Source organism: Nicotiana tabacum, chromosome 15 (genome assembly GCF_000715075.1).
Source record: "Nicotiana tabacum cultivar K326 chromosome 15, ASM71507v2, whole genome shotgun sequence".
Lineage (NCBI taxonomy): Eukaryota > Viridiplantae > Streptophyta > Magnoliopsida > Solanales > Solanaceae > Nicotiana > Nicotiana tabacum.
This window is the reverse complement of record NC_134094.1, coordinates 58,916,181-58,942,273: the sequence shown is the minus strand read 5'-3', so window position 1 is coordinate 58,942,273 and position 26,093 is coordinate 58,916,181. Positions and strand designations below refer to the sequence as shown.

General features: G+C 38.9%; 1 protein-coding gene across 1 annotated transcript; it reads right to left on the bottom strand.

Moving 5' to 3' along the window:
• Positions 1 to 22,337: 22,337 nt before the first annotated feature.
• LOC107807013 (uncharacterized) lies at positions 22,338 to 24,928 on the bottom strand. The gene is made up of 3 exons (XM_016631292.2): positions 24,816 to 24,928; positions 24,273 to 24,710; positions 22,338 to 22,456 (listed from the first exon to the last, which is right to left on the bottom strand). The coding sequence occupies exons 2-3, from the start codon at positions 24,654 to 24,656 to the stop codon at positions 22,442 to 22,444; spliced, it is 399 nt and encodes a 132-aa protein (XP_016486778.1). The 5' UTR covers positions 24,657 to 24,710; positions 24,816 to 24,928; the 3' UTR covers positions 22,338 to 22,441.
• Positions 24,929 to 26,093: the final 1,165 nt, after the last annotated feature.

The window sequence follows — 26,093 nt, the reverse complement described above, 5'->3', positions numbered from 1 at the left end:
GCCATAAAAGTCAAAACAGACTTATTAAGAACTTCCAACAACACTTTAAAATTTCAAGTCAGGAATCCTCTACAACTACCTTTAAACAGAGTGGCCTTGTCGCCTCACCCCAATGTATGCGGGTGAAGGTGCAATCACAATACCAGAAACTCTACATAAAGCAACCCCACCGCCTCACCCCAATAAATGCGGGTGGAGGTGTAGTCACAATAACATAACTATACACAAAGTGGCCACACCTCCTCACCCCAACGTATGCGGGTGGAGGTGTAATCACAATACCATGGATCTACACAAAGCGGCCATGCCACCTTACCCCAATGTATGCGGGTGGAGTTGTAATCACAATGCCACAGCTCGAGTTCCCAAAATGATAATAATATGTACAAAAGAGTTCCCTTCTAATCAACTGTTTGGCACCTTTGGCCTTAGCAAGTGTAAATTCGTAAAGTTTCATCATATGAGAAATAGGTCTTTAATTATATTGATTTCATACAAGATCTTCTTTCCAAAGGGGTATAACATGATTAAGTCAAAAATAGAGAATCATTAATACATGAGGGTTCTAACACGTTATGCCAATTGGGCATCAATTCTACTAGTTTGAATACCCCACATCAATAGCGTTTCAAGTTCGACTACACATGATAGAATTTTAAAAGGATTCGGGAATTCCAACCCTAGAGTAAAAGTTTAGCCTTCATACATCGAAAGAGCTTTTTGTAGTGCCACAATAATGTCCCAACACTCCTAACGATGCCAACCTATAGAGGAGGGGAGAATTACAAGCATGATTAGAGAAATACGTATGGAAAGGGCTGTCACAAATATGACCTAACCTTTCCCTTAACTAATTCAACAACAAAACCACCCAAGATTGTTCAACAGCATCCCCACAATCCCTATTAGCTCATGAATGTGATAAATCTACCCTTATCACTCATATCAACCCCAAACCCGAAATTGAAGAATTGGGGAAAGAAATGCTTACCTTTTTGAAGCCCTAGCAAGTTCCCTTCGATGAAATCCTAAGGTTCAATCAAGGTAGAGTGCTAAAATCCTTAACTCTCCCTTTCCTCTCTCTAGAATAGTTCTCTCCTCTCTCTAAAATGACCAGTGATCCCCCAAAAAATGAACCCTTAGGATAGATAAACGAAATAGGGGTCGGGTCAAAAATTAGAAAAAATGAAGCCCCGACGCAGATCTGCGGTCGCATATCGAAGGTCTGCAAAATGGACCGCATAATGGACCTCAAAAACTGGGTGCTTTTGCTTCACTCTGCGACGGGTCTGCGGTCTGCAGACCAATCCTACGCTCACATAATGGATCGCAGAACGTCCTTCTGAAATTTCTTATGTTGATTCTGCGATGGGATCTGTGGCCCGTAAAACTGTTATGCGGTCGTATGATGGACCACATAATGGTCCTCAAAATTTATCTCGAGTTTCTACTACACTCTGTGGCCTATCTGCGCCCCGAACAGTGATTATGCGGTCGCATAATGGACCGCAGAAATGCTATAGTCTGCAACACGATTCCTTCAACTCACTTATAGGTCAATCTAGTCAAAGGTGCAAAAGTGGACCAGAAACCCTCTACAAAACGACAATAAAATCCGGCCAAACCAAGGAAACTCCGGATCTCAGTAGCTGAAAATTGTCTAGGCTAACTCTGAACTACCTCAATCTTCTTTAGATCTACCTTGATCCCCTCACTAGTCACCACGTGAACCAAAAATGCCACTGAATCAAGCCAAAAGCTCACAATTTGAGAATTTTGCATATAACTTCTTCTCCATCAAGGTTTGGAGCACGACCCTCAAATGCTAGTATTGATCCTCCCGGCTGCGAGAGTACACCAATATGTCTTAAATGAACATGATGATGAAAGAATCAAGATATGGCTGGAATACACTGTTCATCAATTGCATAAAATGTTGTTGGGGCATTGGTCAGCCCAAATAACATCACTAGAAACTCGTAGTGACCATATCGAGTCCTAAAAGTAATCTTCGGGATATTTGAATCCCGATTCTTTAACTGATGACAACCTGAACTCAAATCAATCTTCGAGAATACTCTAGCACCCTGAATCAGGTCAAATAAGTCATCAATGCACGGTAGTGGCTACATGTTCCTGACGGTAACCTTGTTCAGCTGCCTATAAACAATACACATCCTCATGGAGCCGTCTTTCTTCTTCACAAACAAAACTGGAGCACCCCAAAGCGAGACACTCGGTCGGGTGAAACGCTTATCAAGAAACACCTGAAGCTCTTCCTTTAATTCCTTCAACTTCACTGGTGCCATACGGTATGGTTGAGTGCCAGGCACCAAGTCAATACCAAAATCAATATCTGTATTTGGCAGCATGCCCGGTAGTTCTGTTGGGAACACATGTGCAAAATACCTCACCACCGAAACTGACTCAACGGTAGGAGTATCAGCACTAACATCCCTCACAGAGGCTAGATATGATTCACACCCCTTCTTAGGCATCCGCTGTGCCTTAAGAAAGGACACAACCCCGCTAGGAATATAGTCCAATGTACCCCTCCACTCCAACTGTTGCAATCCTGGCATTGCCTGTGTCACAGTCTTGGTGTAACAATCTAGAATAGGGTGATATGGCGACAACCAATCCATGCCTAAGATCATATCAAAGTCTACCATACTAAGTAGCGGTAGATCAACTATGGTGTTATAACCACAAATAACAACTAAACACGATCAATAAACACAGTCCACAACAATAGAATCTCCCACAGGTATGGACACATATATAGGAACACTTAAAGAATCACGAGATATATCAAATTACGGAGCAAAGTAAGATGACACATATGAATAAGTGGAACTCGGATCAAATAAGATTGATGCATCCCTATGGCAAATCAGAAAAAAACCTGTGATGAAAACATCTGATGCAACCACCTCCATCCTACAGGGAAAAGCATAGAAAAGAGTATGGCCTTCTCCGCTAGGGCGACCTCTGTCCGCCTAACCTCCACCCTTAGCTGACGGTGCAAGTGGAGCGGAAACTGGAGTAGCAACCATGGCCTGTAAACTATGTGGACCTTGTGGAATCCATGGAGCCTGAGCAGTCATTGGAGGTGCACCCCGCCTGAGTCTGGGATAATCCCTTACCATATTTCTGGTGTCACCACGCTCGAAACAAGCTCTCGGTAGGTGTGGCTACTGAAGCTGACTGTGGCCTAGCCGGCTGGACCTACCGCTGGAGGTACTCTGCGAGGAGGTGCACTAAAAAGTGGTTGTGCATAATGGGAAACCTGAGACCTCGAAATAGCCGGAGCACTGCTAGTAGCTGCAAGTGCTAAATAAACTGGCCAACTCACATATCCTCTGCCATGATGGGCTGAAACTGCAGTGTGGCTACTACTAAACCCTCTAGTAAGTCGAGGCGTCTTGGCCTCCTTGTCTTCCCTCTCTTGGACTCATATACCTCCATTCTCCGAGCGATCTCTAAATCCTACTGAAATGGATTATTTGTCTCAAACTCTCGAGCCATGCTGAATTTAAGACCATAACTAAGCCCCTCGATGAATCTGTAGACATGCTCTCCGACTGTAGAAACCAAGGAAGGTGTATCTAGGGATAACTCACTGAATCTTATGGCATACTATGACACTGACATAGTTTCCTGATGCAGCTGCTCAAACTCCGTGCGCCATGCATCCTAAAGGGTATAGGGATCAAACTCTCTCAAAAACATCTCTGAAAACTGAGCTCAAGTGAGTGGGTTTGCATCTTCTTCCCTACCCTCCTCGTAAGCCTTCCACCACCTATACGCTGCTCTTTACAGCTGAAATAAAGTAAAATCAACTCCGTTCACCTCCACAATGAACATGGTGGGGAGAATACTGTGGCACTTCTCTAAACAACCATGTGCATCCTTGGTAACTGCGACACTAAAAGTAGGAGGGTCATACATCTTGAACTTCTCAAGTCTCCTCTACTCCTCCTCAGATGCCTTCGGCTTGACCTCAGGCTAAACCAAAATAATGGGTTGTGATAGCATGACACCTGGAACCTGATAAATATTAACTAGCTGCTCTAGAGTATGCGTCGTGGGAGTCTGAGCTGCTCCCCCAGCCTGAGATGTAGTTGGTGCAAGGGGGATCAATCACGCCTGAGCTTAAGTGCCAAACAAGCTCAAAAACTGTGCTAGGGTCTCCTGAAGTCTAGGGGTAACAACAGGCGCCTCGGGTGCCGTTCCCTACCGGCTACTAGCAGCTCTTTAGATGCTGCTCGGGCAGGTATTCTGGCCGCAACATAGTCCCCTCCTTGGGGTACCGGCCTCTCGCAGCTCTAGTAGGGGGCGGGAGTCTTTGGTCATCACATCCAACAGTGCGTGTTCTCACCATCTGTTAGAGAATAAAAAGACAAAGACTTAGATTTCGAAATAAACAAATCCACATGATAAGGAATTAAAGAAGTGGAATTTTCCAAATACTTTTGTAGCCTCTCGAAGATAAGTACAGATGTCTCCGTACCGATCTGTAAGACTCTACCAAACTTTCTTATGAGTCATAACACCTATAAACCTAGAGCTATGATACCAACTTGTCACGACCCCAAATTCCCATCTAATGATGTCGTGATGGTATCTAGTCTCTAAGACTAGGTAAGCCTAGAATACATTGAGAAATAGCAGGAATAACAACTTAGATATCAGTTTAAACAGTTAAACTATCATATTAAAACCCAAATGGTACAGCTGTCAAATACTTCTTAAAATCAGTGGAACTGAGTCATAAGCTCTAATAGAAATACACTTAGAATCTCTTAATATAATACTGTTTTGAACTAAAAATAAATAGTAATACATCCAAAGGTAGAAGGTGACTGCGAGGCCTGCGAGAGTAAAACAGGTATACCTTGAAGTATCCGAAGCAACTGATCAAATCACAGGCATCCGGTGCGAGTAGTGACGAGGCCAGGTCAAGACACCAACTAGGACAAAGAAAACTGAATAGAGTATAACATAATCTAATAATGGAAAGTAAAGAAATAGATGAAAACAGAACAACACGAAGATATTAGGCTAGCAACGAAAATTAGAGCAGTAAAGGCAAACAAAGAGTGAGCATATGATAAGAACAATAAGTGATCATGTACCATATATGTACAATGTAAAAACAACGGAAGGAAAGATAGTAACCATTCAAATAACAAGTGTTTTCACATAGGATGTACAACACGAATCACAACCGAGGTACTTGACACTTATTTTTCACATTTCATAAGTCACAATCAAAATCTTCCTATATCGCCGCGTCAGCCTTGCATTTATATTTTAACAACAATTTTTTCCGAAATAGCTACACGAGCTTTAGCCCCCTTATCTCACAATATGACTTCAAGTAATTCCCTGAATAGCAATACGCGTATAAATCCCACCTTATCTCGATGTATGCTTATCAACCCCTATCCTTATACCGCCGCATACGCATCAACATAACAACACAAAAATCAACTCACAACACACGTGTTCATATGCCACAATATTGCCAAAATCAACAATACTAATGTTACCATAACACATAGCTCGTGGGTCAATCACAATGTGTACAAGAATCTCAAAAACAATAAAATAAATGAGAAATAACTCAACAAGGAAGGATATATTAATAGTCAACTACTTTAACCTTAATGTTTTAATGACTTTCAAAACAACAACTTCAATAACCCACAATTCAGGTATTCCCATGGAATGAAAACATCTAAATTAAAGTGCAAAACAAAATCTTAACAATGAAAGAGATAGCATGACATATTAATTAAGTCTTATGCGAGACAATAACTCAACAATGGAAAGAATGGCATGTAACAACAACTACAGTTAAATGAATATGAGAGTAACTTTGACAATAGAAACTACAACATGTAATGACAACTTCAATTTGAGGCACGTAAGAATCAAACTTGACAATGAAAAGTAGAGTAGACGATAATAACGTCAATTAAGTGCTTTTGTGTAACCTAAAAGTCTAAATCAAGACATATAAGCCCGTATACATACTCGTCACCTCGTGTACACATCTTCCATGCAATACAAATAGTACAATCAACCTAAATCCTAAGGGGTAGTTCCCTCACACAAAGTTAGGCATGATACTTACCTCAACTAGGCCAAATCAACACTCAAAAATACCTTTCCCTTAAAATTCGCCTCCGCACGGCTTAAATCTAACAAAAAATGGCTTAATATCATCAAACAATGCAAGATAAATCAATTTCAATTAATAAAGCTATGATCTTTATACAATTCTCCGAAAGTCAACAAAAGTAAATCCCGGACCCGCCCGATCAAAACCCGAGTCCAAGGATAGATCTTGACTACTTAAAACCCCACGAGTCTATATATGTGTTTTGCTTTCAAATCCAATCCAATTCGACTCTCAAATCCCCAATTTTCATTTTCCAAAACATAGAAAAAATCCCTAAAATTTTCCTTTGATTCTCATAAATTTAATGTTAAATCTCATATATAATCATGAAATATAGTTGGAAATTTATTAAAACTACTTACCCAATGATTGTAGATGAAAATCCCCTGTCCAAATCGCATTCTACCGAGTCTAGAGTTCTAAAATGAGATAAATGAGATTAAATCCATTATTTTCAGCCCTTTTGTTCTATTGCAGACACCCTCGCAATTGCAGAGCCTGGTAGCCTAAGGGGAAGATAAAAATGCGACAGTGCCCCGATCGAAAATGCGACAAAAATATAGCAAATGCGAACCTACCCAGTGTAGCCAATTATTCGCAAAGCGATCAAGGCATCATAAAGGCAATACTTGTGGCCCTCTGCTATGATCACAATTGCAATGCCGGTGTTCGTAATTGCAACACCCGAGACACCAGCACACCAACAACCTGTAATTGAGTCCAAACTATTCAAAAACACGTTAGAAACTCATCCGAGCCCTTGGGCTCCAAACCAAACATGCATACAAATCTAAAAATATCATACGAACTCGCTCACGAGATCAAAACACCACAATAATATATAGAACCACGAATCAGACGCCAAAATATATGAATTTCAAAGGAAAACTCAAGAACCTCTATAATTGCAACCAAGTGTCCTAATCCTATTAAACCAACTCCAAATGACACCAAATTTTACAGACAAGTTTTAAATATCAAAACAAACATATTCCAAGACCAAAAATAAAATTCCAAACCAGATAGCCATAAAGTCAACTTACGGTCAAACTTAGAGAAACTTCTAAACCTCAAAAAACTGCCAACTTTTAACAAAACAAGTCAAATCAATCTAGAGACCTCCAAATTTAATTTCGGGCATATGCCCAAGTCCAACGTCATGATACGAACCTATCAGAGCCATCAAAATACTATTCCGGGGTCGTTTTTACAAAAGTCAAACTTTGGTCAATATTTTCAACTTAGGCTTCTAAACCAAGAACCAAAAGGTCCAAATCAAGCCAAAACATTCACGGAACGAAACTTACCAACATTGCAAGTCATAAAACCACAAATATACATGTGTTAAGCATCAAAAGGTAAAACGGAACTCAAATACATAAAATGACTTATCGGGTCGTTACACCTCAAACAAGCCAAATCAAAACTGTAAAAATGACTTTCGACACGTTGAATCCTAATGAAGTAGATTGAAACTCACTCAAAAATTGCCTTTTCACGAGCTGCAAAAATTTATGAGAAAAAGCAACTAGATGCGGAAATAAGTATTAAAAAAAAGTAGGAGCTATCTCAGTCTGAATTAGATGATAGATGATCCCGAAACTCATATTTGATAAGACCGACATAATCCTTGCGAGATTACACCCAAGATAGCCTTTTGACTCACCCAATTTATCCTTAAAATGAGGGAGATATAATGTTTTGAAGTTTTAAAGGAAGTCTGAAAAATTTATGGACATCCGGTATTTTCGGAATTGCTACACCGAAAAATCAGCAATCGTAAAATCTTCATTTAAAAACCCAAAACTCATTCGGAACATCTTGGACACAAAATATATATGCATTTCCATCATAAAACACACTATGAACCTGTTCGCGCATTCAAAACACCGAAAAGAGGTTGTCTTTACCCGATATTGACCTTGGTCAAACTCTAAATCCTTAACTTAGCTAGTTTCTCAATCAATGATCCAAAAAATACTCGAGCCCCTAGGGACCCTATCCAATTATACCAAAAAGTAAAAATATATTATCCAAACTTATCCAAAACCTCTAGACACCCATGAAACAACACAACAAAGGATCGAGGCTCAAACCGAATAGAATTTCTCTTAAATTGTTAAATCTTCATTTTAAAAGAGTGTCTGAATCACACTTAGACACTTCGGATTATATCGAAACTTTGCGCACAAGTTCAATTCACTTAGCGATCTTTCTAAAGTCTTGGAACACCAATTGGAGTCCAATAATATCAAATTCAACTTTTGGTCAAACTTATGAACTTTTAAGTTCTTCAAATTGTCATATTTTGACAATAGTGTCAAATTCTTGTAGGAACAACCAAAACTAAATCCGAACATACGTACAACTCCAAAATCATCATATATCAAAACCCGATTTCGAGATTGTTTACCCATAAGTCAAACCTTGGTAAACTATTCAAACTTAAAGCTTCCAAATCGAGTGTCATTCTTCCAAATCAATCCCGAACCGCTTGAAAACCAAAATCGACCATGCACGCAAGTCATAATGCATCATATAAAGCTATTGAATATCTCAAACTACCAAACGTAACGCAAAAGCTCAAAACGGCCATACAGTTCGTTACATCGAACAACCCTAATGCATAACAAGTTATTTATAAAATCTCCATTGACCGTTATGATATCTTTGTTTGTTTGGAAATCCTTAATAATAATTAAAATCATTCTCTGATCGAATTTTTTGCCAGCAGATAGATGTGTAGAGTATGTCTTACCAATTGTACATCCCTTCTACCGTTTTGTTTAAAATTTTAAATGTGTATTCCATACAGAATAACTCAATAATTATGTATACATCAATTATATCGCCTAAATATCTTTTTCATTAATTTCAAACAATTTTATGAATTTGTCTCCTCTACTTCCGCTCTATTCATAATATTTTCAATTGTGTGATTTTGCTGAACAAAATCGATTTCTCATTTGGGATTTGGAATAGCATTATTTCTATAGATGGTTTCCTATAATTTATATCAAATGCAAATATCCTCTAACAACATCTGTTTTGAAAATATATTTGTACTCCAGATATGTTTTAATTTTGTCAATCCATATCGTAGATTCAGCAGTTTCCACTAATACTGTTGCTCTAACTTGTCCCTTGTGAACATGCTTAGATAGATATTTGATTGATTTTGAGCAATTAGATATTTCAATATATATATGTGTTTACCTTCAAAATCGGATAACAATTGAATTTGTGTGTGGTTTTAAGGATACGTAATCTAACTTGATACAAAATAAAAAATTAGATTAATATTGAAATAAATGATGAAAAAGTGAATGCAAACCACACAAGTTGAACAATCTTAGTTTTGAAGATTAGTCACCCTCGAGTCAGAAATGCTTTTATTGATGCCGGAACAGAATGACAAGATAATGAGAACTAGAAATAATAATATAATACTTTGTGATGCGTGCTACAGTGTATTGAATGAATTATCAGACCCCCTTTATATAGTAGAGGAGTCTTATTCTAGGTACATTTCTATAAAAGGTAAACATCTTGATTTGCTGATTGTCGATTCCTTGCTGATACGTGCCGAGATTCTCGCCGTAATATCTCACCGATTGCGGATATTTCGGTCTTCTGTTAGTTATCTCCGAGCTTGTTTGAGGCTAAGGTCGACACTGGACTTAATGTTTCTCGAAGACAGGCTTTCCGACCTCGGGTTCTAGCCTTACGGGACTAAAGGTCGATCTTCAGTTCTTGGTCGCCACGTCCCAAGCCTAATCCACCATGTTGTAGTCGAGCTCGACTCTGACCGTATACAAATAGTTCCCTCATTTTTCGGAGAGTAAACGACGTCAAACGACATGAACTTCCGATCCTGACTTCGATATTTTGTGGCAGAAACGACAAAACAGTCAAAACGGTTCGTCAGTAAAGTCTTAATGGCATTAAATGACTGTCAGTTGTCGGCCGGCCACTCCCAGATGTGAACAGTCTCTCAGAGACTATAAATACCCCCTTATTACTTCATTCAAACATCACTTTCAAACCTTTTGTCCTCGTACCATAGAAATTTCAACACTCCCAAGTATCAATTTCCTGGTTACTCTGAAATTCTTTAATAAATACTTCTGCTTTTCTTTTATCCCAAACCATCAAGCATACATTTTTAACTTTCTCTTTTTCCTTCATTTTCCAAAAAAAAAATGGCAAAAATCTCAAAATCCGTTCCCCAAAAAGACACTCCATCTGCCTTGCGACCGACTGAAGAGGAAAATGTTTCGTCTGCTGCTACTGAGGAACCGACATCGGAGCCTCCCCTGAAGATATTCGTTCCTGCGGGGTGCCCGACCGTTGCTAATTTCAAGGTCGAGAAAACCTCCTCGGTACCATGTCGGTGTGAACCGGTCTCGAGATATATATGCTCGGTCACCGATAGCTTCCTCTCCAAGGTCAAGTGGGATTGCATCTGGGTTGGAAAGCATGTGGTTGTTCCTATGCCCGAGGAAGCGATTACTACCCATGTGGAGGGTTTATTTAAGTGTTTACACTTATCCCTTCATGTTGGGCCCCTTGGATCCAGTCATCATTGTCTTTTGTAAGAGGTACAAGGTGACCCTCGGTCAAATTCATCCTTCCTTCTGGAGGATAGTAATCCTCCTCCGTTTCTTCATAAACAAAATCGAGGGATGTCCCTTTACCATCGATTGTCTCATGTGTTTGTACAGTCCCGGACTCTATCGAGGGGGATTAATAAAATTGCCCATCGGGCTAGTAAGGCCCCATTCTCGAGCATCGACGAGGATCGGAATCGAGGCTGGTTAGGCTGATTCATTCGAGTGAAGACCTCGGATTTAATCTCGGCCAAGGATATGCCATTTTGTGAGAAATGAAACATGAAACGTAAGTATAACCTTGCCTTTAAGATTTCGTTTATCGCTTTTACTTTTCCTCCCTTCTCATCGATATTTTGTGGTGGTGCAGCTAATGCTCAGATGCAGTATGCAGTTCCTTAAGTCACAGAGTGGGTCGAGGTCATCATGTCACAGAAACCATATTACGAGCGTGCATGGCGCAAATTTTTGAAGGGCCGATGGGAGGCCCGTTCTCACGACGAGATTCCGTTCTCGTACGGACAACACTTAGTTTTTCCCCATGTTGCTAAGCCCTACTCATTTTCCTTTTCTTTGCAAGTCTTTCCAAGGATGTTGCGAGTCCCCTGCTCCAAGGCAGGGTGAGGAAAAGAAGAGGTAAAGGGTTCCAAGTTCTCCGAACTCGGAGAAGAAAAAACCAAAAAGGAAGCTGGTGCATAAATCCAAGGAGAGCACTAGCGCCCGGGAAATCCCATCGGAATCACCAATCGACTGAGGGACGAATCCGAAGAAGAAGAAGAAGATTCCGAACTGATGACACCTGTGAGAAGCGGAATCGAACTACCTCAAACCAGCGTGGCCGAGACCTCCAAGCTGGAGAGGGGCAAGGCTGTTTTGCCCCGAGCCGGGGAGGTTGACAAAGGGACCACGGCCAGTGCTTCTCGGGAAGAGGATAAAGCCTCGAAGGAAGAACTTGGAGTGATAGATCTCTCTGGGTCACCTTCATTTACTGACTCAATGATCAATGAGGCCCAGATGCTGAAAAGATGCCCAAATGAGGGGCCCCAAGAGGCGGCAAATTCTTTTAACAATTTCTTTGACGGCTTAGATTCTACTGCCTCGAAGGACGTCACCGGGTTGGGTGACCCACCAGTGCCAAAGAAGAAACCATCCTCGGGAGCCATCAGGCCTTCTTCAAATCCGAAATTAGTAAATCAGTTCCCAGCTCTGAGTCCAGATCCAGACTGGAAGCGATCAATCATTATGTCTATCCCGGAGAATGCCCCGATTCTCTCCACCCCCATGGGGGTTGCCAGTTATCTTCGGTGCCTGGTGACCGAATAGGATCAAGCCAATATGGACAAGGTGGAAGCGCCCTACCTGTTTAACGAAGCACAACATGCGTTAAATAAGGTAATTTTGGATGCCTCTTTTATGTACTTAGATTAAGTCATAAACAATCGTAACATTTTTCTTTGTGCTTGCAGGCTTCGGTGCTTCATCGTGAGACTTTTATCCGATATTGGGAAGAGTTAAACCATCATGAGGCCGAGACTCTGGAGCTTACTGAGAAGAGGGATGCTTACAAGCTTCTTAGTGAGAAACTTCAGATTGAACTAGAAGCGGCTCGGAAGGAGCATGTCGACCTGGTCGAGCAAGTAAGAATAGTTTTTGAAGTTAGTGACGATGAGTCAGACACAATGGCTAATGGTCCAAACCCGCCGGTTCAAAAGAAACTTGACCAGATCAAGTAGTTCCAAGTGGAGGTAGATACGATAAAAGCTGAGGCCGAAGAATTGAAAAGAAACATGGACCACCTGGCCTCGGAAAAGGAGACTGCTCGGGCACAATTGACTTCGGTTGAGGTCCAGCTCCGGGCTAAGAAGGAAAAGGCCTTGGTACAGGCCAAATGAATCTAGGAGCTCCAATCTCAGCTGAGCTCAATGGTCTTCGGTCAAGAAAATCTGGCCAAGTATCTTGAGGCGGCCAAGTCAGAGGTCGCCATGGTATAGGCCGAGTATGATGAGAGGGTGGCCCAGCACAAGGCCGATGCCGAGGCGTCTTAGGACCATGTTGCTCCAATGGTTAAGGCACTTCAAGTGAAGTAGTTTAATAACAAAAGACAACTTTGAGACTTTACTATAACCAGGATAAAGTTCTATCTGAGCATCTTTTAATAATTTGTATAACTTTGTTGCATGTATATTTGGCTTTTCATTGTCCTCTGAAAAAATATTATTATCCGCCACATTAGTGTATCCACAAGCATCGTGAATCATTTTCGTAATATTGTCCTCTTTAATGTTATCATCACCTACTTCATCATTGCGTGCTACTATAGAATTTTCAACTCTAATTAACACTTCTCCGTGCAAGTCTCACACTTTATAAGAATTCCAAAAACCATTCCTCAATAAGTCTCCTCTTATATCGGTCCTTAGCTTGAACACAGTATTCATACACCCTTTACAAGGACATCAAATCATAATGCCCACCCTTGGTTGGTTGAATGCCTAAATAAGAAAGTTGTCTACTCCATCTTTGTATCTTTGGTCTCCTCTATTCCTAAGATTCAACCAACTTTTATCCATTCTTATTTTTTAGGATAAAAAGCAATCAATTAATTAACTAAAAGTAAAGTACAACAACAACCAACATATCAACACGAACATAACTTGAAAAGATGAACAAATCAAATCACCCATAAAAAATTAACATTGCAGCAACAATATTTTCCTATTAAGAGTAGGATCTCAATAGAAACAGTGCATCAAATGAAAATAAAGTAATACTATACTAGTAAAATAAGAAAATATTTACTGTCCAACATGGTCACTTTTTCATAAAATATCCCAATCGAATCCAATCAATGTAGATATCTATTAATGAAATTAGGCCATTTCTGTACCACATACTTTTAAATTGAGAAACTAAAGTTTTATAAATTACAAAATACCAAGCACTAAGATAGTGCTCAGTACATAAAGGGTATTCTCCCGGATGTTAATATAAATTCTCATCCATTCAAATAATGCGGCACACTAGTTATGTAATTTCTATTCCTTTTTATGTTGTTTATCTTTATAACAATCAGTGAGTAAATCCTTATAACTCACAAGCACGAATAAATTTCCCAAATATCACACGACTAAGAGAGAGTCAACCACATCTAAAAGAATAATTCCCTCTGATCTCTGACCTTAACGAAAAGAAAAAAATGGGAGGACACGTTATAGTTTACTGTGAGCAAAAATTTAAAATTATTTGAAAGTCTGGACCATGAAAATATGTTTAGCAAAAGGATCTTACTACCCGAATTTTGTAACTTAGATCTTCAAGATTATAAATATCGAGTTGGCACCACTGTGAAACTCGATATAGTTCATGCTTTCATCATATGAGTTTTTCTCAAAACAACAGCCAAAGAAAGAAAGAATAAGTCCAAAGACTGGCCATGTTCTATCCGTCAGTTTTGTTAGTTGTAGCTACAACTTCATTTTATAATCCTAGAAGTAAGCAATTTAATATGATAGTACAAACCCCTAAAACAAAAACAAAAAGAACAAAACGAAAATAAATTCAATTGCAATGAATGCAATGAAGACTCTTGTCGATTACTATATCAACACAAGCTCAAATAACCTTCACTCGCACTACACAAAATATTATAGGGCAAATATTTACGAAAATTCTGGGCTCCGTAGAAAAATATCAAGAAAAATGAAGACCCATAACACCTAACATCACATTTCACTATTTTGAGTGGAATTCCAAACATGCAATCATCAAAAGGTCTAAATTTTAAGAAAGAAGTTTTTAAATTACCCAGTGAAAGAGCAGTCGACACTAAGAAAGGGCTTTAGGCGATGGCTGTTCAAAAAAAATTACTTTTGATTCCTGTATATTTTCAAATGGGTCAGAGAAAATTAAAGGTAAAATTCTAGAAAGAATTTAGGATTCAAACACATACCTAATTTGAGAATATAATTTATGATTAGGGCTTTGGGTATCAATTTACATTTGCGATTTAAGGATAGATTCAAGAGATTTGAGTGAATTGGATAGATAATTTTTAATAAGAGTGGGAAAAACCCCTTTTGTTGAAAGAGAGTGAGAGGATGAAGTTGAAGAAGTACGTATACTTCTTCTCTGTAAACTAGTCTTTTATTTGCTTTCTTGCTTCTTTTTATTTATGTAATTTTAAGTGAATTTTTTTAAATTATTGTAGCGACTTAGTCGCTCCAAAATACCTACAGGGGCGATATTTTTTAAGTCGCTCCTAAAACATTGGAGCCAATTTTTTGTTAATAGCGGGATCTAAAAATTTAGGATTTAGTCGCACATATTAGAGGCGGCCTAAGAAAGTCGCTACTAAAAATTTATCTTCTGTAGCGACTTTTAGAGTCGGGACAATAAATGTGATATTTGTAGCAATAAATAAAGTCGCCACTAAATATTGCAACTAAAAGACATATTTCTTGTAGTGAATATAGTAGAGCATATGAAGTGGCAATCTCGAAGGGAGGCCCTCGAGGGAGTTCATGCTCATGGTTTTGACTTATTGGCTGAAATTGAGAATTCCAAGGTATTCAAAGACAAGGCCAGGGAGATGGCTTATCCGGAGGAGGAAGATTCCAAGGAGTCTGAAGATTCGGGTGAGTCCGAAGGCAGCGGAGACCCCAAAGGTGATGATGTGGCCCCCAACAAAGACTAGGCCACTTAGGATCCTTTTAGATGTTTTGTCTTTGCTTTTCGAGGCCGTTTGACCTTTGTAAAATTTTGTATCGGGGCTATTTGGCCCTTGTAAAAAGAATTTTGGATATGAATGTATAAGGCTTTTCTTTTTTTTCCTTTCACAACTTTTGTATTTTTTCCTTTGCTTTATTATTTGTATTCACAAAGATCCAAATGCCTTAGCATGAAATAATTAGGTTATGTTCGAAGGTTCAAACAAACCTTGCCTTTAATATTATTTTGTTTTAAGGCATTGTGGGGATTCGATATCACCGAAAACTTTTTTCTCAAAGTAGTTTAGATTATAGCTTGTCGAGGGTAGCCTTTAGAACTGGTTATGATATATTTTGAAGGCCTTGTTCTTGTTACGGGTGTCGCACATCTCCGAGCCGTGTTAATATGGCCGTAACCTTTTTAGTTCGGGTGTCGCCTAGTGGGCTTGCTATCCCGAGTTGTCCGGGTTTGCCTAAGATAACAGTCCCCGAGTGGGGGCGGCTGTGGCCTTTGAAATTCGGGCGTCGCCTAATAGGTCTTATGCCCCCGATGTCTAATATCTTGGATCGTCCGATTTTATTTTCGGATGACATTCCCCGAGTGAGAGAGTGATTGTTTGAACTCGGGTTAAAGCAGCCCTTGGACTCGATACCTTTAGGGGATTGGATGTAGGAAATTCCTTAATAAATGCAAGAAAAATTCTAAAGGACAATATGTTTGCAAGGAAGAGACTTTTCTTTATTCTTGTGCATAATAGTTATACATGTGTACATGCTTTGTGCCAGGGTTCAAGCAGTCTATGTGGGCATGGTTCATTTGACCGTTTGACCCTTACAATGAATCCTATCGATCGAGGTCCTTCAATCATGAAGTCTCTTTCCATGCTAATGTCAATCATGAAGTCACCAGTTTGTGGCCCATTAATTCTAAGTTAGCACGATTTACTGGTTGCCTCGTTAAAAACCTTTCCGTAAAACCCATTTGGGACAAAACCGGTTCAAGGTAAAAAGAGTGCAACGCGTGCTTTCAGACCTCAAATAGCGTATCGTCCCTTGTTGTCTACCTGCAAGCGTTAGTTTAAAAAGTAAATAAGAGAAAGAACGGGGTCATACCTTAGCAGTAATATCGCTTCAAGTGATTTATATTCCAATTGTTCGGTAGTTTCTCGCCGCTCATTGTTCCGAGTTTGTAGGATCATTTTCCGGTGATCGTGATAATTTGGTATGGTCCTTCCCAGTTCGGTCCCAATTTCCCTTCGTTCAGGTTTCGGGTGCTCAATGTGACCTTTCTTAGTGCCAAGTCCCTAGTATTGAAGTGTCGAAGGTTTTCCCTTCGATTGTAATACCTTTCGATCCGCTATTTTTGGGCGGCCAACCGGACAAGGGCGGCTTCGCGCCGTTCATATAATTGCTCCAAGCTCGTACTCATAGCCTCGTCATTTGATTCCTTTGTTGCATATCGAAATCTGATACTTGGTTCTCCGACCTCGAACGGTATCAAAGTTTCGGTACCATAAACCAAAGAAAATGGGGTAGCCCTGGTACTAGGCTTCGAGGTCGTACGGTATGCCCATAGGACATCAGGTAGTATTCCCTTCCATCTTCTTTTGGGGTCGGTTAACCCTTTTTTAAGGTTTTGGAATATATTTTTGTTGGTAGATTCAACTTGTCCATTCCTACTAGGGTGGTAGGGTGTTGACAGGATCCTTTTGATCTTGTGGTCTTCAAGGAATTTGGTTACCTTGTTGCCAATGAATTATTTTCCATTATCGCATACAATCTCGGCCGGCATTCCAAATTGGCATATGATGTGGTCCCAAATGAAATCAATGACTTCCTTCTTCCTGATCTTCTCGTACGCTTGGGCTTCCACCCATTTAGAAAAATAGTCAGTCATAAACAATATAAATTGAGCCTTATCGAGTGCCCATGGAAGGGGGCCAATGATGTCCATTCCCCACTTCATGAACGGCCATGGCGACAAAACCGAATGCAGCAGCTCCCCGGGTTGATGAATCTTCAGAGCTTGTGTTTGGCATTCATCACATTTTCGAACGAACTCCTTTGTGTCTTTTTCCATGTCGATCCAATAGTAACCGTCTCTGACTATTTTTTGAACCAGCGATTCGGCGCCCGAGTGATTTCCACAGGTACCTTCGTGGATTTCCCTCAAAATGTACTCAGTATCCCCAGGCCTTAGACATATTGCAATTGGGCCATCGAATGTTCTTCTGAACATGGTTCTATCTTCGGACAGGCTAAATCGAGCTGCCTTTGTACACATGGCCCTCGATTCTTTTGGATCCTAGGGTAGTTTGCCGGTCCTGAGATATTCCACGTACTTATTCCTCTAGTATCAAGTTAGGCTCGTTGGGTTGATCTCGGTGTGGCCTTCTTCCACCACCGATCTCATAATCTGTACGACTTCTTCCGAGTTAAACTCCCCGTCGTCGACCGACGATCCCAGGTTAGCGAAGGCATCGGCCTCGTTGTTTTGATCCCAAGTTATGTGTTGCAAAGTCCATTCTTTGGACCAATGTAATGTCACTTGTAACTTGTCCAAGTATCTTTGCATTCGTTCTTCTCTGACCTCGAATATTCCATTAACTTGGTTTACCATAAGGAGGGAGTCGCATTTGGCTTCGATCACCTCTGCCCCCAAGCTTTTTGGCTAGTTCAAGGCCTACAATCATGGCCTCATATTTGGCCTCGTTGGTAGTTAATTTTATAGTCTTAATAGATTGTCTAATTATATTACCTGTTGGTAGCTTCAATACGATGCCAAGTCCGGACCCTTTTGCGTTTGAGGCGCCGTCCGTAAAGAGGGTCCAAATTCTCTAGGAATTTCCTAAGTTAACCAATAACTCTCTTTCGACCTCGGGTATTAGGGTCGGCGTACAGTCGGCCACAAAGTCTGCCAAAATTTGAGACTTAATGGCGGTCCGAGGTCGGTACTCAATATCGTACCCACTTATTTCTACGGCCCATTTGGCCAACATGCCCGAGATTTTGGGCTTATGTATAACATTCCTCAATGGGTAAGTAGTTACGACACATATGGGGTGACACTGGAAGTATGGTTTTAGCTTCCTTGAGGCGCTTAGCAAAGCAAGCGCCAGTGTTTCTAGGTGAGGTTACCTAGTTTCGGCCTCACCAAAGGTTCTACTAACATAGTAAATTTGAAATTGCGTATCTTGCTCTTCCCGAACTAGGACTCCACTTACCGCTATCTCCAAGATCGCCAAGTACAAGTACAGTTGTTCGTCTGTCTTTGGTGTGTGAAGCAGTGACGGGCTCGATAAGTACCTCTTGAGTTCCTCCAAAGCTTGTTGGCATTTCGGGATCCACGAGAAGTTATTCTTCTTCTGTAATAATGCGAAGAATCGGTGGCTCTTGTCGGATGACCTCGAAATAAATCGCCCCAGGGCGGATATGCACCCGGTTAACCTTTGCAAGGCCTTTATGTTGTCCACGACCGTGATATCTTTGATGGATTTGATCTTATCAGGATTTATCTCGATTCCCTGATTGGATACCATGAATCCGAGGAATTTACCCGACCCAACTCCAAACACACATTTTCCCGGGTTCAGCTTCATATTATATTGCTTCAGTATGCTGAAGGTTTCCTGCAAATATTTTAAATGGTCATTTACTCGCAGGGACTTAACTAACACGTCGTTAATGTAAATTTTCATTGATGTTCCTATTTGTTCCTCGAACATTCGATTTACTAGGAGTTGGTATGTGGCATCGACATTTTTTAATCCAAATGACATTACGTTATAACAGTATGTGTCATATATAGTGATGAAGGAAGTTTTTTCCTAATCACTCGGGGTCCATCCGTATTTGGTTGTACCCGAAATAGGCGTCGAGAAATCTGAAGATCTCATGGCCAATTGTGGCATCGATCGTACGATCGATGTTGGGAAAAGGAAAAGAGTCTTTGGGACATGCCTTATTCAAATCTTTGTAATTTACACACATTCTTAGTTTATTACCTTTTTTCGAGACTACCACTACCACCACACAAAATCATCCTTATTGTGGCGACCAAAGTCGCTACAAAATCCCTGAAAGTCGCTGCTACATCTTATAAGTGGCGACATTTGTGTTGTGACAAGCAAAATCATAACTGAAAGGTAGTTGTGTCGACCTCAGAAAGGCGCCGCTAAAAGTGTATATTTTGTGGCGACATAGTTGCCACAAAAGGTAAAAAACCCGCTAGAAAAATGGTTCCACAAGAATAAATATTAGTTGGGTCGCCACTTCTATTCACCTTTAGTGGTGACTACTATCGCTGCCAAAATATTATTTTCAGTGGTAAGTTTATGTCTCTACTATAAATGACTGTTAGTAGCAACTCGCGTCGCCACAAAATAATAAATCATAAAAGACATAATAATTTTCTGTAGCGACAGTGCTTGGCAAATTCTGAGGCACAAGGCAGCTCCTAATCAAGAGTATAAACAAATGTAGACTAAAGGATTGTCATTCAAAATATCATTCTTCTTGTGGAGATTGTGGAGGCTAAAGTTATCTACTGATGATCTATGGAGTAGGCAAGGATATATTCACGTCTCCAGATGCTGGTGTTGCAAACATCCACAGTAGGAGACCCTTGAACACATCTTTCTAACAACCTCCACTGCATCAAAAGTATGGAAAACATTTATGGCAGCTGCTAGAATTATTGTATCACTAGTCCAAATAAAGCAAGTAATTAGAGCATGGTGGAATGTAAAATACTGCCCAAAGTTGAAACCTCTCTTTCAAGCAGCACCAGCAGTCATTACATGGGAACTATGGAAAAAAAGGAATACATGGGAAAAGGGGGGAACAGTCTCTTCTAATCGAGTCATTCATGAGATCAACAAGACAATTCATTACCTAGCAAGAGTTAGGTATCCATGGTTAATACACATTCTTGTGTTATGGCCAGATATGATCCGTTACTTTGAAGCATACAAACCTGTATTGCTCACCAAAAGAGTAACTTGGCAGCCTCTAGATGCAGGATGGTATAAATGTAATACAGATGGGGCATCAAAGGGCAACCCATGTCCTAGTTCAATTGGTTTCTGTGTTAGAAATGAAGTAGGAGATCTAATGTATGCAAAGGCAGATAACATAGGAATGACCACTAATGTTGTAGCTGAAGCAAAAGCAATATATCAAGGGTTGGAATATTGTATGACGCATGACCTTCATCCATTGATATTGGAGACAGATTCTTTGATTTTGAAAAAAGTCATCGAAGGGCAATGGGTGACCCCTTGGTGTATAGGGGCAGAAGTGCAGAAGATTAGTGAATTGAGGGAACACTTTAATGTGATATTTCAACATGTCTATTGAGAAGGCAATACAGTGGCAGATTATATAGCTAATAGTGCTTTCAATTTTGCAGGATCAGCTATATTTTACTCGTTCATAGAGATGACTAGTGAAAGGAGGAAACTACTAAACCTCGATAAGTCTTAAACTCTTAATCTAAGGATTAGAATTGCAAGAAATAAGGCTCCGGATTGATCAGATTTGGCAATAATCATCACAACTGCTTCTTCACAAGAAAGCAGCATCAAGTTATGACAGCACTAACAAGCTCATCCAAAATTGAAAATCAAAGGATCACTGATGGTATAATTCTCGTAATGCCAGAGAGATGCTAAGTGAAATGTACATCATCAGTCAAAACAACTCCTCAACCACAGAAGGAGCAGTCCCTATACAACTCTTCAAGAATATCTATCCTAAACAACTGGACATCCAAGTTCAAGATTGCAGCAGCTGACCTCATAACATACTCTTTATCAATACACATAAGAACCTGGGAAAAGATGTCACTAAAGCCAACATCAAGAATCATAAACTGAGAACTCATCTGGCAATAACTAATTTGTCAATTTTGCAGGTACTCTGTACAAATTCTAATAAGGGTTGCAAGTGCAATGCGGCCAGCATGTTAACTGCTGTCACAGTTATAGCTCAACCAATTTGCCTAGACATACACCAGGGAATATTATTTTTCTTCGGCTGCTGATTAGCCTGACAGTGATCGAGAAGGAACATACATGAGTTCAACCTCTTTACTATGGTGTGTTTTCTTCAGAATATACAATAGCCATGAGATGAAAATGGTATATGCCCCAACAGGAAAACAAAGGTATCATAATTGGTTGCGCGCATCAGCAGATTAATGGACAGACTAAGTTATGCAAGGAGTACATTGAAGATTCATGATAGCCTAACCTTTTTGGTTCGTAAAACATGGCATCTGGTGAGAGCGTTTGAGGTGCTACACAGAGGTTTTGTAATGGGTTACAGGATACATACTACGCCTTTGGCTGGAATCTGTCCAATTAAAACTTTTGTAATCGCTAGAACACTGCTTTTTTACACCTTTTTTTGTGCTTAATTAATTTTTATATACAAACTGGATTCTTATTTTAGATTATTATTTATATATTCACCACAAAGCATCAAGCCGAGTGGTATATTTGCTTCAAAAAAAAAATCTATAGCGACTAAAGTCGCTGCAAAAGAAATAAATCAACAGTGGCAACTTTAACATCGCAACAGTTATTAATTTTTTGTGACAAAATAATGTTGCCACTAAAACATATTTTCTCAAAAACTATAATGACCAAAATTATATACATTTCCAATAGGAACCTAATTCTCTAAATTTTAATATAGGGATTTTCATATCGATTGACAACAAATATTAAAAGCAACCAATAATATTTAAAACACACCAAAAGAATTTTTCAAACAGAATATTATAAATATTTTCATTACTAAAAAGTCAATTACAAATATGACACGACATGTGCATTGTAATTGTACGCATATACATATCCCAAAAAAAGACAAAATATTAAATACCTTGTAACTTCTCCTTGGTCGACACCATCCTTGAACGATACCATTGTTTAAGTGCCTTGTCCCTTCTAGACGAAAACAATATGGATTCAATATGTGATAAACTGATGATAGCTGATAAGAGAATATTATCAGTAATTAGTGGAAGGAAGAGTTGGATATTATGGACTCACTATGGTCAAGTTGGCAATAAAGTGATAAAGGTAGGTTTCTTACTTTCTACAACTATGTATAAATTATAATACAACTCTTCCAAAAGAAGGCTTAATCCTTAGCTTAGACGTATAGGTAACTAACCTATTTTCTTTAAAATCTAGTTATACTATATTAAAGTTATATGTTGATCAGCCAACACTACATTAGCTAATAAAAACAAGCTTATAATGACAGAATAGTCTAAACTTCAAACAAGACTGCAATATATATATATATATATATATATAAAAGGATAACAGTAGCGGGTCTACTAAGTTTAAAGATGCTGTGCTTCTTTTTATCTAAAAAGAGTTATTGGACTTTTTGAATGGAAACACACACGTATTTACACATCATAACAAAGAATACCTAACAACCTTTTACCCAAAATAGTCCACAAAAGCCGTTGATCCAGTCCTAACATTCTATTTCTTTCACAGAACATAACAGGTTAAGAAAAATTGACAATGGAAGTTTATGTACAATTAGGATACCTTAGGGAAAATGCGGCTAAATTGAAAACAGGAGACACAATAATCTAGTCATTTGATATTAGCTACAAGATGAAAACAAAGACATCTTTGAAAAAAGAGAATATAGCAGGGAATGACATGTGTTAATCTAAAACTAACGAAATCGCCTTAATACAAAGAAAACACCAGGAGAAATCCTTTCGACACTCTCCAAGAGACTTTACTTCCCAAAGCATTCATGATGAACATAAACCATTGCATGCGACAGAGATATAAACAAAGTACTGGTCCAACCAAAAATAATGAATACAAGACAAATAGAAAATCCCTCCAATTCACATTCATATGTTCAGCTTAATCGATATACTAAGCTTCCACAAACACAGAGACCAGTGAGTGCATAGTGGCTAAGGCCTATCTCCACCTCCTCCTTTCTTTTTCCAAAAACTAACTTTGGCACATTTTGTTACAGAGACCACTAAGCCCAAATAAGACATTTTTCCACCCCTATTTTTTTCCATATGTTTTATTAAGAAATTGTTCATTCGAATTATTAAAAAATATACAATACTTTGAAATGATCTTATATAGTGACTTTCCAAAACTTCCGTATAACAGTTTCAAAGTCCTATGCAACGTGAAAATTGTACCTTTATAGATTAACAAAAATTTCCTAAAATAGATCATATTGCAAATAACCAAAGAGTTTCCACCAAGTAAAATGTATTCCCTGGTTTAATTTTGTATAACGGTGTTTGACTGTGTTCAAGAGAGTATAAAGCTTTGTACCCTGATTAAACTGAACATATGAATTTTCAAAAGTCAGATTTCACAAAAAGCTTTGTACACTGATTAAGCTAAACATAAAGCTATTTCTCTTTTTCCTAGGGAATGTTCAACTCTACTAAATTGTCAAAAGTCAACTTCTAAAAGAGACCAAATATGCAGCGTTCGGCCACACAGGTTGTCTGTGATTGCAGTGGTTATTTAAGGTTTGCTCAAAATACTAAGCAAGCCCAACAGTCTATTAAATCCATATTTTACATAAACAAAAAAAATCCCAATAGTCTATTATCAAGAGGATGAAAGTTAAAGAAGGAGAAGTTGAAAAGAAGATAGGGAGCAAGTGACAGAAGAATTGTCGAGAAAGAAGAATTGTCCAGAAGGAAGGAAGAAGAAATGCTGTGAAGGAAGAAGAATTATTAAGAAGTACCTGTTGCATTCTGGTCATGAAACTAGCAAATTGTTCATGCATCCTCTTGTCCACTTCTAGATGGATCCTCTTGTCTACTTCTACATTTATGTGTTCACGCTCGTCTGCCAACTTCCTTTCCAACTCAATTTCCAGCTTCCTTTGCAACTCAAGTTCTATATATCTTCGCAACTCAGCAGCTATTTGTTCACGTTCTCCTTGCAACTTCCTATCCATCTCAGATTGCATCTCTTGACGCACAATATCCATAGCAGAATACACGCTGGCCTCTATGTTTGCATGCTGAATGTTACACTTTTTAGGAGGCTTCTTTCCGTATCCTTTTCCACGAACATAGCATGTTCTCTCACCAAGAACGGAGTATAAAATCTCATCTCTAGTCATGGGATGCTCGATCTCTTCAGATTGTTGCTGAGCTACAACTTCCTCGAGTTGACTCTACATTTATGCATAATCAATCATTCACATCAAAATATAATAAAACATATTGAATGTAACTTACAGAAACAGAAATATAATAAGTCTACAATATTAGATAATTACATGATTTTATTGGGATAGTGAATCCAACCACACCAGTTCTCCTCTATCATCCTTGCGTGTATGTTGGATCTCCCAAACTTTATCTGGTGTGTCTATTTCTCCAGTAATAGGATTTCTCTGCAATATAATTTTGGACAAAAAATATATAAGCAAATATATAAATATATATATATATATATATATATATATATATATACACACACACACATAAATATGTATTGATAGTAGGGGACTAAAATATATTTTTACCGTAGATTCTTCTAATTCTGTGGAAGACTTTGTACCACAAGTATGCTTAGTTATTCGCTTTTCTCTATTTCTTTTGTTCCTATCACTTACAACCAGTAAGTCAACAGATTAATAAATCACCATTCAAAGATGTGAATTGTGCCATTTGGTTGGCAGAATCTTTAGGTATTAAGTTAATACCTTAAATTCCTGACTTCTAAAATATTGTATTAGGTATTTTCACTCCTTAAGCTCAACATCTTGAGGTTGATAAGACAATCTTTCTTCATTAGTACTGTACTTAGAGTATACAATGCTGAGTTGAGCTTTCCATGCTCTAAAAATGTGACATGCTAAATTTCTCCGGAACTATATTGCAGAGAAATCCATGCTCTAGGCATATTCAAGAGTACAAAATGTTGAGTCGAGCTTTCCATGATCTAGGCATATTCAAGATTCAATCCCTAATGGCAATTTATGTAGGTGATACGTGAAAAAGGTGACATGCTAAACGTCCTTGTTATTTGGCTGACGAGCATTAGCAAAAGCTGAGAGTTCCTTTTGTTTGTGCTATTGCAGAAATGATTTATATGCAGTTATGCACTAATTCACTACTTCCTGATGCATTAATGCAGATGAAACACAATTCAGTAACACAAGATTTGTTAAAAGCTAATAGTTTATTAGAAATGCATTAGGTTAGGGAAGTAAGCTTTGACAAAAACAGATGTACTACTAAGGTTTCTGAAGTTGAAAAATTTAAAAAGACAAGGCACAGTAAAAACAAGATTAATGTAATCAGATTAAGTTATCAATTTTCAGTTAGAAACCTTGTTCAACTGTAAATGTGTATCCGTTCCATCCACGACCATTGATAATAATACCATCGGGTAAGGGAAGATTATGACCACTATCTAAAATGTACTTCAGTTGCTGCAAGAATCAAATCCCCGTGCAAATTTAGCACCAAAATCATTCAGATAAAATTGAAAAAATAACAACAAATATATTAAGTAAGCCAAACATATGGAACTTACCCCGTGACTTCTC